Raw genomic sequence first — 12,382 nt, forward strand, 5'->3', positions numbered from 1 at the left:
TTTTAATTATGTTAATTAAGCTGTTATGCTGCTTTACTTATTACTGCCTTAGAATCCCTTTTAATGTTTTGCTTTGCCTTTTATTACTATTTTCAAACTTAGTATGTTAATCATACACATTTTAATTAATGACATTTATTTTAAACATTCAGCATAAAAGAAGCAAATGCCTTTGATAATTGTCTAAAAAACAAGTCAAATACGTTAAAATGAAGGTAAAAAAAGTGTTGTTATTTTTTAAAGATTTAGTTAAAATACTAACACACTTGTTTATAATCTTATAGGTCAAACAAGTAGCAAATATTAGTAGCAAGCGCTAGTAGCAAGCAATACGTAACATAACAAGGTAAGCACGATTTTTGAAATGCAATTTCTTAAAATTTTAAACATTTTAGGACTTGATGTCTTTTTCCGGTTCGAGTTTTTACAGTTAAACGGTTCAATTTACAACCTACTGGTAGGTTACCCACCCACTTTTTTTTAATATCGGGATTTTCTAGAGGCTGTGTTGCTACGCAACGCAGACGGTGCACTTGCTATTTTTCTGGTTTGACTTCTTTGCACGTCTGTTGAATGTACAGTAACCGGCCTTTTTGGTGAACTAGTTCTGACGTGGGTTGGACTAAATGACGAACTTGCGCTTTGCACCACGCGTTTTCGAGACGTCAGCATTCTCATTAAGTTACTTTTGTACAGGTTCCAAGTCTCAGCAGTTTCAAGAGTCGCTCTAGCCTCTTGGATGCTTGGAATATCATGATTCTGTTACAAAAGTGTAAGAGTTTTTATAAGCCATCATATAAGCGTAAATTAACATGGGCGCAGAAAAATATAACATTTATTACATATATAAAATACGAACTGTTTACCAGGCCGCTAAGTTGAATGAGAAGATTTGCAGGGGCATGTCGAAAGAAAAATCTCTTCCAGATCCTAATTATATCAGAACCATTACTCAACAACGAAAGCGAACCAATGTTTTCTTCTTCAACGCCAAAGTAATTACCCAATCCCTGTAATTCATAAATAAGTTTCTAATACAGTGGTTTGGTAATAATTTAAAAAACATTTAAACTTATAGCCAATTTAAGTTTTGAACTTACAAAAATAGCCCCTTCTTGTAGTCTCCCCAACTCTAAATGTGCCTTTCTTTGCACAAATGAGTTAGTTAGTTGTTTATTGGCTTTTTCGAAACTTTTTAGTCCCTGATAAGATTTTGAAGAACCCAAGGGAAGATTGGCTGCACCAGATCTTCTATTTTCTTTGTGATTTATTGAAGTTCTTTGGAATATTGAAGGTAGGGTCGCGTTGTTGTGTTGACTTGAGTTATTGTTTAACGATATGTTTTGCAGCGAGCTGTGAAAGGCAGTGTAAGTTATATTTTATACCAGTCCGCTGAAAGGTGGTAAGGCTATCTTAACATTGAAGGTGGTAAGGCTACCCTTACAAAACTTTTACCAATAGGTTATAATCAAATAGGTAACCACAACTTACTTTAAATTTTGCTTATTGCTACCGGCACTCCACATTTGAAATCCAGCTAATGGTGGCTGTGGTCTTGCCTTATGGTCGCAGCCAAGCTCGTGGACGTTTTGCTTGTTAAACAAGGCTTTCTTTTTTTCCATAACATTGGCTACAGATTGGGTACGAACAAGAGAACATTCACCCTAAAAAATATTTTAACTTATTTTATATGCTGTATTTACGTACGGCTGTGTATATTTAACTGAAAGTAACCCAAATAATGTAAAGAACCCTAAAAATTACCATGCTACAAATTGATATGTTTTTGCTGTTAAATTTAAAAGAAGGTTTAAACACTATGGTTGAATGTAGTGGTATAATTTAAGCGTCACTGACCGATTTTACTATGTAGATCCAGTCACAATGTTTAATTCCTTTGCATATAACTTCTCCTTTTCTGAAAAAAGGAAAATATTGTGAAAAAATTGCTGGGCCGCTATTTGCAACGAAACTATATATGTTAAAATTATCAATAGCAATTTATCCACAAGATATTATATGTTTTCTATTAAAGGTTTGAAATATTTATGTTAAAAACAAAGAATTATTAATGATAATTTACGGGTAATATTGAATTTGCATTTGGTTTCCATCGTTCTCTAATAGATTTTGCGGAAATAGTTTTAAAAACCGGTGCTTTGACAGATATTCCTTTGCGCCTCCGCTTTGATTTTGTCGCAATGTGAAATAATCCTGTGGTGAAAATATAGGTTACCCCACATCTTTTACAATTTATAACTCCTTGTATAAATAGGTTTAGTTATAAATAATATACAACTGAAGTTTATATAAAGAATTGTCTTACGTCTTTGTCCAATACGAATACTTCGACTGTTTCTCTGCAAATGAGATTTTCTTTTCGTAATATTTTAGCATCCATGTCTTCAGACTATAGAAATTATATAATTTTTTTGCTGTTTTATTTAGATTTATTTTGTTGAATGCTTTTTTGCTTTTAAAATAATGTTGCGATTTTTAAATAGATAATTTGTGCTTAGTATACAGAATGTTACATTAAGTAAACAGAATGTTATATTTTCCTTAATTTAACAATTATTTTAGATTATTATAAAGGCATTGATTGATGTAAGCATTTGTTTACAAATTGTTGTTTGTCTGATTTTTTAACTTACGTTAGTCGTCTGCCCCTTCGTAAATACCGACATTGTTTTTGAAATAACACTGTTCCCAACGTGATAGTCTTTTACTTTTAACACTTTTCCTCTTAAAAAATAATAAAATCGGTCTTGAGGTCGACCCTGTTGGGCTATTATTCGTCCAGTTTCATATCTAAAAAAGTATATTTTAAGCTATAACTGGCAATAGTTTATTAACTTTATTTTAAACAGATAATTTATAACTTTAAATAATTTTAAATGTTTGTTATTGGGGTAGCTTGGGTTATTGAAATATTTTTGAAATTTTTAAAAAGTTAACATCGAGATCAAAAAATTAACCTTTTTAAAGTTTTTTTAGGATATTTTTAAATAAATGATATTAAAAGGGCGTTTTAAGTAAAAGTATTTTAATTAGAAACCTTAATATAAGCCAATTAATATTTTAAATATCGTATTGTGTTTTTGACATTGATTAATTTTTCTTGTTTACTTCAAGCAAACAAAGTTGTTGTTAAATTGTGAAACAACTTAATTATATTTGATTAAACAACGCTGTTAATAAATAACTTTTTAAAAGGATTAACATTCTGTTGTATAGTAACTTTTATGACATTAATGCGGCTTAAACTTGAAACCTTTCAGCTCGAAACATAATGACTTGAACAGTATACACACATTACCAGAAAAAAAATTACGACCACCTTTCGTACGCCACGTAACGTGCAAAATTTTCGTCATCCGAATTAGAAGTTTGACCTATCATTGCCCTTATCACCCCTCTCACTCTAAGATAAGATGCCACCTTCTTAACGTCCTCGATTTCACGAAGATGCGGTGGTGTGAAGAATATCATTTGCATTTCCCAAGTTAGCTAAAAGGTAAAACAAGGTTTAAATACATTTTGACCTCTGTTATAGCAATATTTTTGTTTTAATATGATAAACATGCTCTTATATGCATACCCCGTTGGTTAATTACTTAAACTAAATTTGTCCCATTATGCCAACAATGCCAACAATAACTATAATGGCATTATTTAATTAATCGAATAATATTATGTAGCGTTGGTAGGTTAAAAATGTAAAACTTACACTGCTTCTTTCCTTAATACTTGCCGGTATCCAACTATTATGCTGCAAGTAAGTAGGCTCTCCAAAATCAACCGATATTCTAAATATAAATTTTGTTTGATCATTAAATTCGTTTTATCACATTACAACAACCTTAACGTATAAATTAGATGACCAGTCGTCTTAAAAAAGTAAAACGTACTTTTTTCTTGTTTTAAAACATCGAAGTAGGAGCATTACAGTTCTTACAATGTTGCGAAACGATTCCAGAAACTAAATAAAAAAAGAATTGCCATTTTATTGAGACTTTGTACATAAAATGGCGGTCTTAACCTTTAAAAATATATTTATTAAAATTTTACTTTTCCCGTTTGACTCCAAGTCACAGATTTTCGTTGCCGTCTTTCACTCGATCCGGACATGGAGTCTTCCATTCTCTAAACAAAAAGTAACCAAATTCAAAATTTTATTTCGTTAAAGAAAAAGTGTGTGTATTAACTTCGTTTTACTTGTATAAAAATTCACACACACACCTACAAACACACACACATTAAATCCCCCAAACAGAAGTGCCTGTTATAGGTTATCGTGTGCTTGTGCTTTATGTATTTGCCATTATAAAATTCAACATTTTTTGTAATCCTACAAACCGTAAAAACATCGTCCACGCCTGGTAAGCTGTAAATAGAAACTAAATCATCGCCAATTAAAACTTTCGAAAAAATGATGGATCTTTTTCTTGTCCTTGTTTTATTAAAATTTTGCGTTATCTGTAGCCTTTTCCGAAATATAGCTTTCGTTTCCATGACTATACCTACTATACCTTTATAGTTGTAGATCGACTTTATAGTTGGTAGGGTTATTAAACGGTTCTTGCTATGTTAAACAAACCCGCGTTTTATTTACTGCCTAATATTGACTTTGTACGACACCTAACTGAAAGACTATTACACCTCGTGCTTAAGTTTTAAGTAATCTTTAAAACTGGCTGTACTTGAATGTTTTAGGTTTATGCTTGTTTATTAATTTTTTATTACATAATGAGGTATTTTTTCAGTATATTATTAATTTTTTCGACCCTTATTTAGGTATTTACTACAACTAATTATTATAAACTAAACGCACACCTTTTAAATATTTTGAAATATTTATTAAATAAAAAATTAAACCATAAATAAATGTCACAAATTATAAAAACATTGCACTCAAATAGCAACAAAGTGCAACGAAGGCTTATATACCCGCGCCAAAACACTGCATAAGTCAGTTACGTGTTCTAGTCACGTGTTCTAATAAATTCTGGCTTGCTTATCTTTCGCAAGTGATCTCGTGGGGTTTCCATTTTAAGTTTACTCTGAGCTTATATTCCCGCATTTGAGTCTCGTGTAGCTTGCGCTGGTAATACTGAAGGCTCTGTAATTGCTTTTCCAGTTTGGCGTCCTTCTTTCGAATGTCCACCACGAGCTGGCGCTGGAATTTCAGGTAGTTTTCGTTGCGGATTTCCGCGGCTTTTCGTGCCGCCTGCACCTCCTTGTCTTTCATTAGTCGCCGGTACTGCTCGACGATGACGTCATCTTGTTGGGATTTCTTTCGCAGGCGTTTGATTTCGTCTTTTTGCTGCCGGAAAATTTCGAGGACTTTTTCTGAGAGCTTTCTTGTTTCGCTTTGTTTTGGTTTTGCAGTCGCCGTCTGGGTAACATGGTCGTTCTGGCGACTTTTCATTGTGGATTGGGGAAACAATGGGATTTCTAATTCGGAGTTTTGCCAAAAATGTGTCCCTTGTCCAAACATATTATCCCTCGGAGGGCGCTCGATATCTTGGTTGGCGATTACTTCCTCGTTTCTCACGAAATCGTCTCCCGTTTCGCGGAAGCTTTTTGGCGCATTCCAGCCATTATTCCAACTGGGGTCGAACTGGTTATTAAACTGGTCGTCATTTTGCTGAATATCATTTACCATCCGGTTATCGGGAAAACGACTTTGCAGTTTAGAATCGTCGTCTTCTAATGAAGCCTCAGTTTTCTCCTCCAGTAGATGCGAATAATCAAATAAAGTGCTGCCATTATTTTGCGCCGACTCTTTCGGTACTGATTTTTGTGATAAATGATTTGCCGGAGATTCATAACCCAATGACCAAACGGGTTTGTTTGGTAAATTGGAATCCAATGGTAAAAGGCCCTGGTTGTTCCATGCAAAATTCTGCGTTTGCGAAAGCTCGCTTCCACGTGACATCTCAGGCATTACCGCGCGACTGATTTCCTCGTCGTAGAATTTCGAGCTGGCTCCAGAAAGAACCGAAAACGGGGTCGGAGGCGAAGGGGAGTCCGGGATGATGCAGAAGCTCATGGAAGACTTTGGTTCTTGCATGCAAGGCACGTGGGGTGCTATAAACAAGGAAGTATAATTGGGTGAACGCTCCGGAACCAAAAATGAGGAGCAATTTGAAGACGTTGAAATTGAAGTGTCGTCGTCTGAATCGGACGAGACGGCACTGGACAACTTATTAACGTCAGTCACGTGGCTAATTTGTGTATTATTGCTTGTTGTCGATGAGGAAAAGTTAATTTGTTCGAATGACCCAGACTCAGAACTAACAAACGAGTTGTCAAACTTCAAAGGATTTAAAATGTCATGCCCAGAATGCGATGTAGGCGATGTGTCGTCACTAGAATTGCTTGTATTGACGGAATAAGCTGGTAGTGTAGTAAGGTCCAATTTTGAATCAGACTTTTGAATTCGTACAATACTTGACTTTGAGGAACTGGATTCTTCTTCGTCAAGTTTTTTTGCGCCTTTTTTCTTCCGCGCCTTTTTGGTATTTTTCTTAATTCTTAGTATATAAGGTTTGTTGTATCTCTTGTTGGGCTTGCTTTGTAAGTCGTGCTCAAATTGTGCCGTTACACTGTCGAGCATGTTAAAATACACTTCGTCATCGCTATCACAGCCCTGGATTGCTGTCTTCAGATCCACGCAAAATTGCACTAATCGATTGTCTTTAATACGTTGTCCTAAAAGCTGAAACGCCGCTCCGACTCGTTGAACCACGAGATGACTGTATTTTTTAGTCCAATTTTTAATGGTTTCGATTTGGTTGTACACGTAAAAACAATGGGTGCTCCAAACCTGCTCGTTAGTACCATCTAACGGCACAAAAAAGTCCACCTAAAAATTTATAAATATTATTTTATCTTCTGCATAACAAAAACACGTGACAAATTTACAAACAGGTTTACATTTTGCTTTACAGTGCAAATAAACATTTTAAAAAGTAAAAAAAATGATATATAAAATTGTTTCAAATTACCTTGGGGCTTCGGTAAAGTTGAAATGAAACAGAACACATTGAACCCATGGCAAAGGCAAAGCAAGGGATGCTTAGAAATCCCGCAAAGAGATGAATATTGTAACAAAATTCGTCATAAATCGCTATCTGTTTGTACAAAGGCTGATATTCAAAATCATCGGATGTAATATCAGGGCGACTTGATACTAAATTCATCAACGGTATGTTCAGCATATCTGACGTCAAGCAGAAAGCGTGTGACGTCATCGTAGGTTCATTTGTAGAGAACTCAAAACAGAATTGCTCTTTAATTTCGTCGGTCAGGCGGAAGTCGTAAATAACACCCATGTCGTCGGACTTCGCGCCTAGAAGTTGGACCAGCTGGTCATAGCTTTTTAAAGAGAAGCACACAGAGGGTATAAGGTCGTATGGCACGGCGTTTATGCACTTCTTCAGAAACAACATAGCCGTTGTAGTGTCGGCACTATGCTCAAACAGAGTTATAATTCGTTGTTTATCTTCCAGATAAACTTCGTTTGAGTATTCAAACGAGAAGATGGAAATCAGGTCTTCAGATTGCGTATATCTCCCCACAGGTTTGATAATTACCACGTAGAGAAGCACGCTGACATAAACTTGAGTAAATATCATTTGTAGATTCATATTGATAACGCACTGCACGCAGTAGGTAATCAGAATTAAATAAATACTTTAACATTTTTTTCTTCTCATTTTCTGGTTGCTATACCGCCCATTGTTTATGTCGACAATCGATCATTGTTTCGCAATTAATTATTAGCATATTTAGCAATAATAAATTTTTGTAAGTAGCTTAGCATTGATTTTTGTTTTGTTATTTATCAATTTGTATGAAATTGTATTATTTTAAAGTTTGTAAAACACATTTTTTAAGTCAAAAAGCATTTGTTTTCTAATTGTAAACTGTATATCAGCAGATAAAAATCCCTCAGTTTTTGTTTTCTATCTTGGCTTGATTACTTGCAATTTCTGATATATATTTTTAACTAGAATACTTACAAATTAGCAATAGATTTATTATGCCAAATTTACAAGTATTACTTACCAAAATCCGTTGCCGAATAAATTCTGTTGCTCCTTTGTGACTGTGTCGTAACGGCTTGTTGTCAAAAACTGAGATCTTCAACATATTTTCATGCTCTTTCCAACCTTTAAACCACAAACGCTTAAAAAATTGAAATTTTTTACCAGTTAGACATTAAAACACGACTTGGTAAATTTCTCTTATAAAATACACCCGAAAAAATGCTTTTTAACAAACCTAATTCCCACTTAGTAAGCTTCCCAGGCTGCCTTTTAGCAATTGGTGAATTCATTTTTGCAAAAACCCTATTTTTTTACAAGTTTTTGTCTTCTGTTTGGTATTAAAGCAAAAATAACTGACTTTTAACGAGTACACTCTTTACTAAACCGCTCTCTGTATGCCATGTATATTTGGTTAATTTTGTTGAGCAGACCACAGATTTCAATTGTTAAAGCTGGGCGAGTTATCCAGACATCAAATAAGGCCTGAAAAGACCGAAACTTACATTTAAAAGTACAATAACATCTTCAAATTGGATACGATCGTAATAATTCCGGTTTGCTTACATAACAACAAAGGCATTGTGGCGTAATAATAGACCGGGTCTGGGTGTGCTTGTTTTTTCTGCTTCGTCAAAATTAATCTGTCTGTGTTATGAATACGCTCTAAAATTATAGACCTTGGGCACTGATTTCGTATCACGGTCGAATAAAAATAATACTTATTAGTTGTTTTCTACTTTTGACAACAAAGTGAAACAATGTTTGCCATATTTTTGCTTTCTTTAAAAATTCTAAGCAGGTTAATTCATTTCATTTTAAACAATAAAAAGCTACTGGGAAATAATAAATCGATAAGCTTTTACCAGCAACCTTGATCAACATTAAAAATCCAAATTCTAAAAAAATCAAAATTTAACAAAAGTTGCTTTTGAGCAAATTGTGCATTTGTTAAAAAGGGGAATTATGCGAAAATATTAAACTTTAAGCAAGTATTTTGCAAACAGATAATGTACTTAGGGTGGCAATCGGTAATATTGGTTTGTATAGTTATAAAATTGTTTTGTTGTTTTATCTTGTTTGTGATAGTATTGACTTAATGGATTTTTATTTGTTTAATATAACAACGTTTTAACAGCTCTGGTCAATTTAATTGAAGAGCGTTAGTTATAATACGTTCATTGTAGTTCAGAAATACAAGTTATATGGATAGCAAGATCACTGAACTAACGTTGCGAAAAAAGTCTTTAGAAATAGATAGGTATAGAATGTACACATTGTTACTTTATTTACATAAATGGTAAAATGGCTATTAAAATTGGTTTGTTGGGCCAAAAAGGATACTGGTTAAATAATGAATAAGTTATTCATTAACTAAACCAACAATCATTGTAAAGAATAATAAAATCGAGAAAAACGAAGGAAACTTTTTTAAAGTTACTTTTGAGTCATTTGAATATTTCTTGTGAAATATATATTTTTTTGACAGTTTTAAATTAACTTAAATCTGATTGTAACAAAAGCTATAAGTTAATTTATAAGTTTTGTTTAAAGCAAGAAAATCGAAATAAAATGCAGCATGTAATAAAATTTAAACAAGTAAAGTGGATAATGGCAGATGTACTTTCCCTTACAAAGTTAAAATGGAGTAACAATAGATTATGCTAATATTACTTTGGCTACGGTGTGCTTGTTATCGCTACAAAAATAGTTGGGACATAAATTTCTTTAAGAAACTTCTACTACTATAATAACAATGAATTTAGACGCTTAGAAACTTCACTAATGTTATATACAGGGTAAATAAACTGCTCTAGTTAGATATATAAATTATAATTAATTTTGTTATATGGTAAAGTTGCGTTAAAACGTATTATGAAATATTTGGAATGGATTGCAGAAAAATTTTATTGTTGGTATTTTGTCTTTCCATCCTTGAAGTATCACTAGTTTATTACTTCGTACCTTACCATCAAATATTTACCTTGCATCTGAATGTTGAAAGCAGCAAGGAACTTATCTACCCACCTGCTAATAAAAATAAAAACAATCTATATAATAAATATTGGGATAAAAAAGAAGATGACTTAAGTAGCAAGGAAACTGTTATAGAAGTGGTAAATGGAGAAAAGGAAATAAAAAATACTGTGTCAAAATTAAGTATAAAAGAACAAAATGACAAAATTAAAAAGAATATTACCGTTTTTTCTCCCCAAAAAATTGTTAATCGTTTGTCATATTACTATGGAATAGATTATTTAGACAGTTATGGACTAGCACAAAAAACAGTCGTGTTTTCAAAGCTAAAAAGAAGCGAGAAATGGCGGGAACTTTTTCCTGATCTTTTTCGAGGTATATCAGCTTCAGAAAAATCAAATCCTAAACAAAATGCGAGTTTTTTTACTTCGGAAAAATCAGAAGTGTTTATTCCAAAAACCTCTTTTCAAGTCGGGGAAGAGTTTGTTGCAACTATTCAGGCCAAAGATCGCCTGGGAAGAAATAAGCTTCACGGAGGTGATTATTTTCGTGCCCGGCTTCTTCAAGGAAATGTCACCGAGTTATACCCGGCAGATGCTATCAACTGTTTAGTCACTGATAACAACGACGGGACTTATTCCATAACAACTCCAATATTATTTGCTGGAACATTAACATTGGATGTAACGTTAATATCTTCAGTAGAATCATTAAAATATATGCTCGAAGAAGCTGATCAACTAAAAAACAAGGGATTTAGTTACATTGGTAATCTTACCACAACAGAAACAGTCGAATGTAATTGGTACTTTAGTGAACTAACTGACGAGTAAGTAAAATAATAACGCAAAAAGTATTACAACCTTGAACCCCCAAAATATCCTATTATTGTGTTTAATAACGTCTTTTGTTGTTTTGCTTATTTATTCACAAATGGAGCTTTAAGACATAGATTTGTAAGTATTTCTTGCCCTAGAACATAAATTTTATAGCATTACTTTTTTTAGCCGTAAAACACTTACATTTTAACAAAATAGCGTTTATATTTTTACGTTTTTGTCGTTTCAAATCTTTATAGTTTTTAATAATAACTTTTTTTCTACCCTAGGGCAAAAAATTCGGAACTTTGTGATTACGGAAATCCTCGAAACGCGGAGCCCTGGATTTGTGTAAAGCCAAAGTCAGGACAATGTCACAAAATTGTTTTTCTTGAAACTAAAGGAAAAAAATTTGAGCAAATCACGTTAAAACAAAAAGTTTTAAAGAGATTTACTGGTCGCGTTAGAATTAATGCATTTAATGCTACTAAAATAGTCGTCCAACCTTCGCCAAAGCTAATACCTAACATTACCAACGATGCATGCACGTTTAAGCAAATCTCTACTGCCCTCTCCCGACCAAGTGGTTACTTTAAAGGCAACAACTGGAAGTCGCTGTTGTGCAATAACACAGCTGAAAACCAGATTGATTATCAGGCTTTGCTTCGCAACAAGCAAGTCTATTTATTTGGTGATTCTACAACGCGCCAGATAGCTGAGTTTTACAAAAAAAACATTCCACTCCAAAGAACGACTGCACCACTTCCACGGAACGTTTGGCAAGCACCCTATGTTTTATTCAATAAAACTGATAACATTACGATATATTACAGAGCACACGGCCCGCCATTAAGAAACCCAGGACCGCCCCTTAGTAGACCTTATATTAGTGATATGATGGACAGCATAAATTTAGGAGAAAAAAATATGGCCATTGTGTTTAACATCGGCTTGCATATTTTCACCTGCCATGCTTCTATGTACATACATCGCATTGAGGGCATTAAACAGGCTGCTCTGAGACTATTAAAACGTCATCCTAAAACTAAAATTATTTTCAGAATGTCTAATGCTGTGGATGGCTTGTTTGATTGGTTTATGTTTAGACAAATAAGAATTGCTAAATATATTTTTAAAGATATTGAAGGTGTTTTATTGTTAGATTTTTTGGATCTGACAAATTCGTGGTTATTAAATAATAACATTCACCCAAACTATAAAATATTATCTCAACAAGTTGGAATTTTGACACAAATTATTGGTCGAGAATAAAAAAATTAAACACAGAACATTCTTGTTTAAAAATATAGTGTTTTTTATATGTATGTTCCTAAATTGCTAAGGTATAATTTACCTATAAAATAACAAAGGCTTTGTTTTGTAAAACTAAAATAGGACTAAGTAGGTTTGTATTTTGTGTATTGTCAAAAATAATCTGTCAGTGTTATAATAGGCTTAAAAATTAACTGTCGATGTACGATGCTTTTGTAACCTGGTCGGATAAAAAGAAAGTTTAATTATTAACATTTGTAT

The 12,382-nt window shown here is 33.2% G+C and overlaps 2 protein-coding genes across 2 annotated transcripts; one reads left to right on the plus strand and one right to left on the minus strand.

The window, feature by feature from the left end:
* Positions 1-125: 125 nt before the first annotated feature.
* LOC145752462 (cyclic nucleotide-binding domain-containing protein 2-like) lies at positions 126-8,451 on the minus strand. Its single transcript, XM_082568756.1, has 14 exons — positions 8,293-8,451; positions 8,077-8,180; positions 4,072-4,146; positions 3,912-3,982; positions 3,731-3,809; positions 3,341-3,510; positions 2,655-2,811; positions 2,327-2,410; positions 2,084-2,214; positions 1,858-1,918; positions 1,492-1,664; positions 1,101-1,353; positions 867-1,010; positions 126-759 (listed from the first exon to the last, which is right to left on the minus strand). The coding sequence occupies exons 1-14, from the start codon at positions 8,345-8,347 to the stop codon at positions 481-483; spliced, it is 1,836 nt and encodes a 611-aa protein (XP_082424882.1). The 5' UTR covers positions 8,348-8,451; the 3' UTR covers positions 126-480.
* Positions 8,452-9,943: 1,492 nt separating this feature from the next.
* LOC145753378 (NXPE family member 3-like) lies at positions 9,944-12,121 on the plus strand. Its single transcript, XM_082569790.1, has 2 exons — positions 9,944-10,860; positions 11,140-12,121. The coding sequence occupies exons 1-2, from the start codon at positions 9,944-9,946 to the stop codon at positions 12,119-12,121; spliced, it is 1,899 nt and encodes a 632-aa protein (XP_082425916.1).
* The last annotated feature ends 261 nt before the right edge of the window (positions 12,122-12,382 follow it).

The sequence above is a fragment of the Corella eumyota genome, chromosome 5 (assembly GCF_963082875.1).
Source record: "Corella eumyota chromosome 5, kaCorEumy4.1, whole genome shotgun sequence".
Lineage (NCBI taxonomy): Eukaryota > Metazoa > Chordata > Ascidiacea > Phlebobranchia > Corellidae > Corella > Corella eumyota.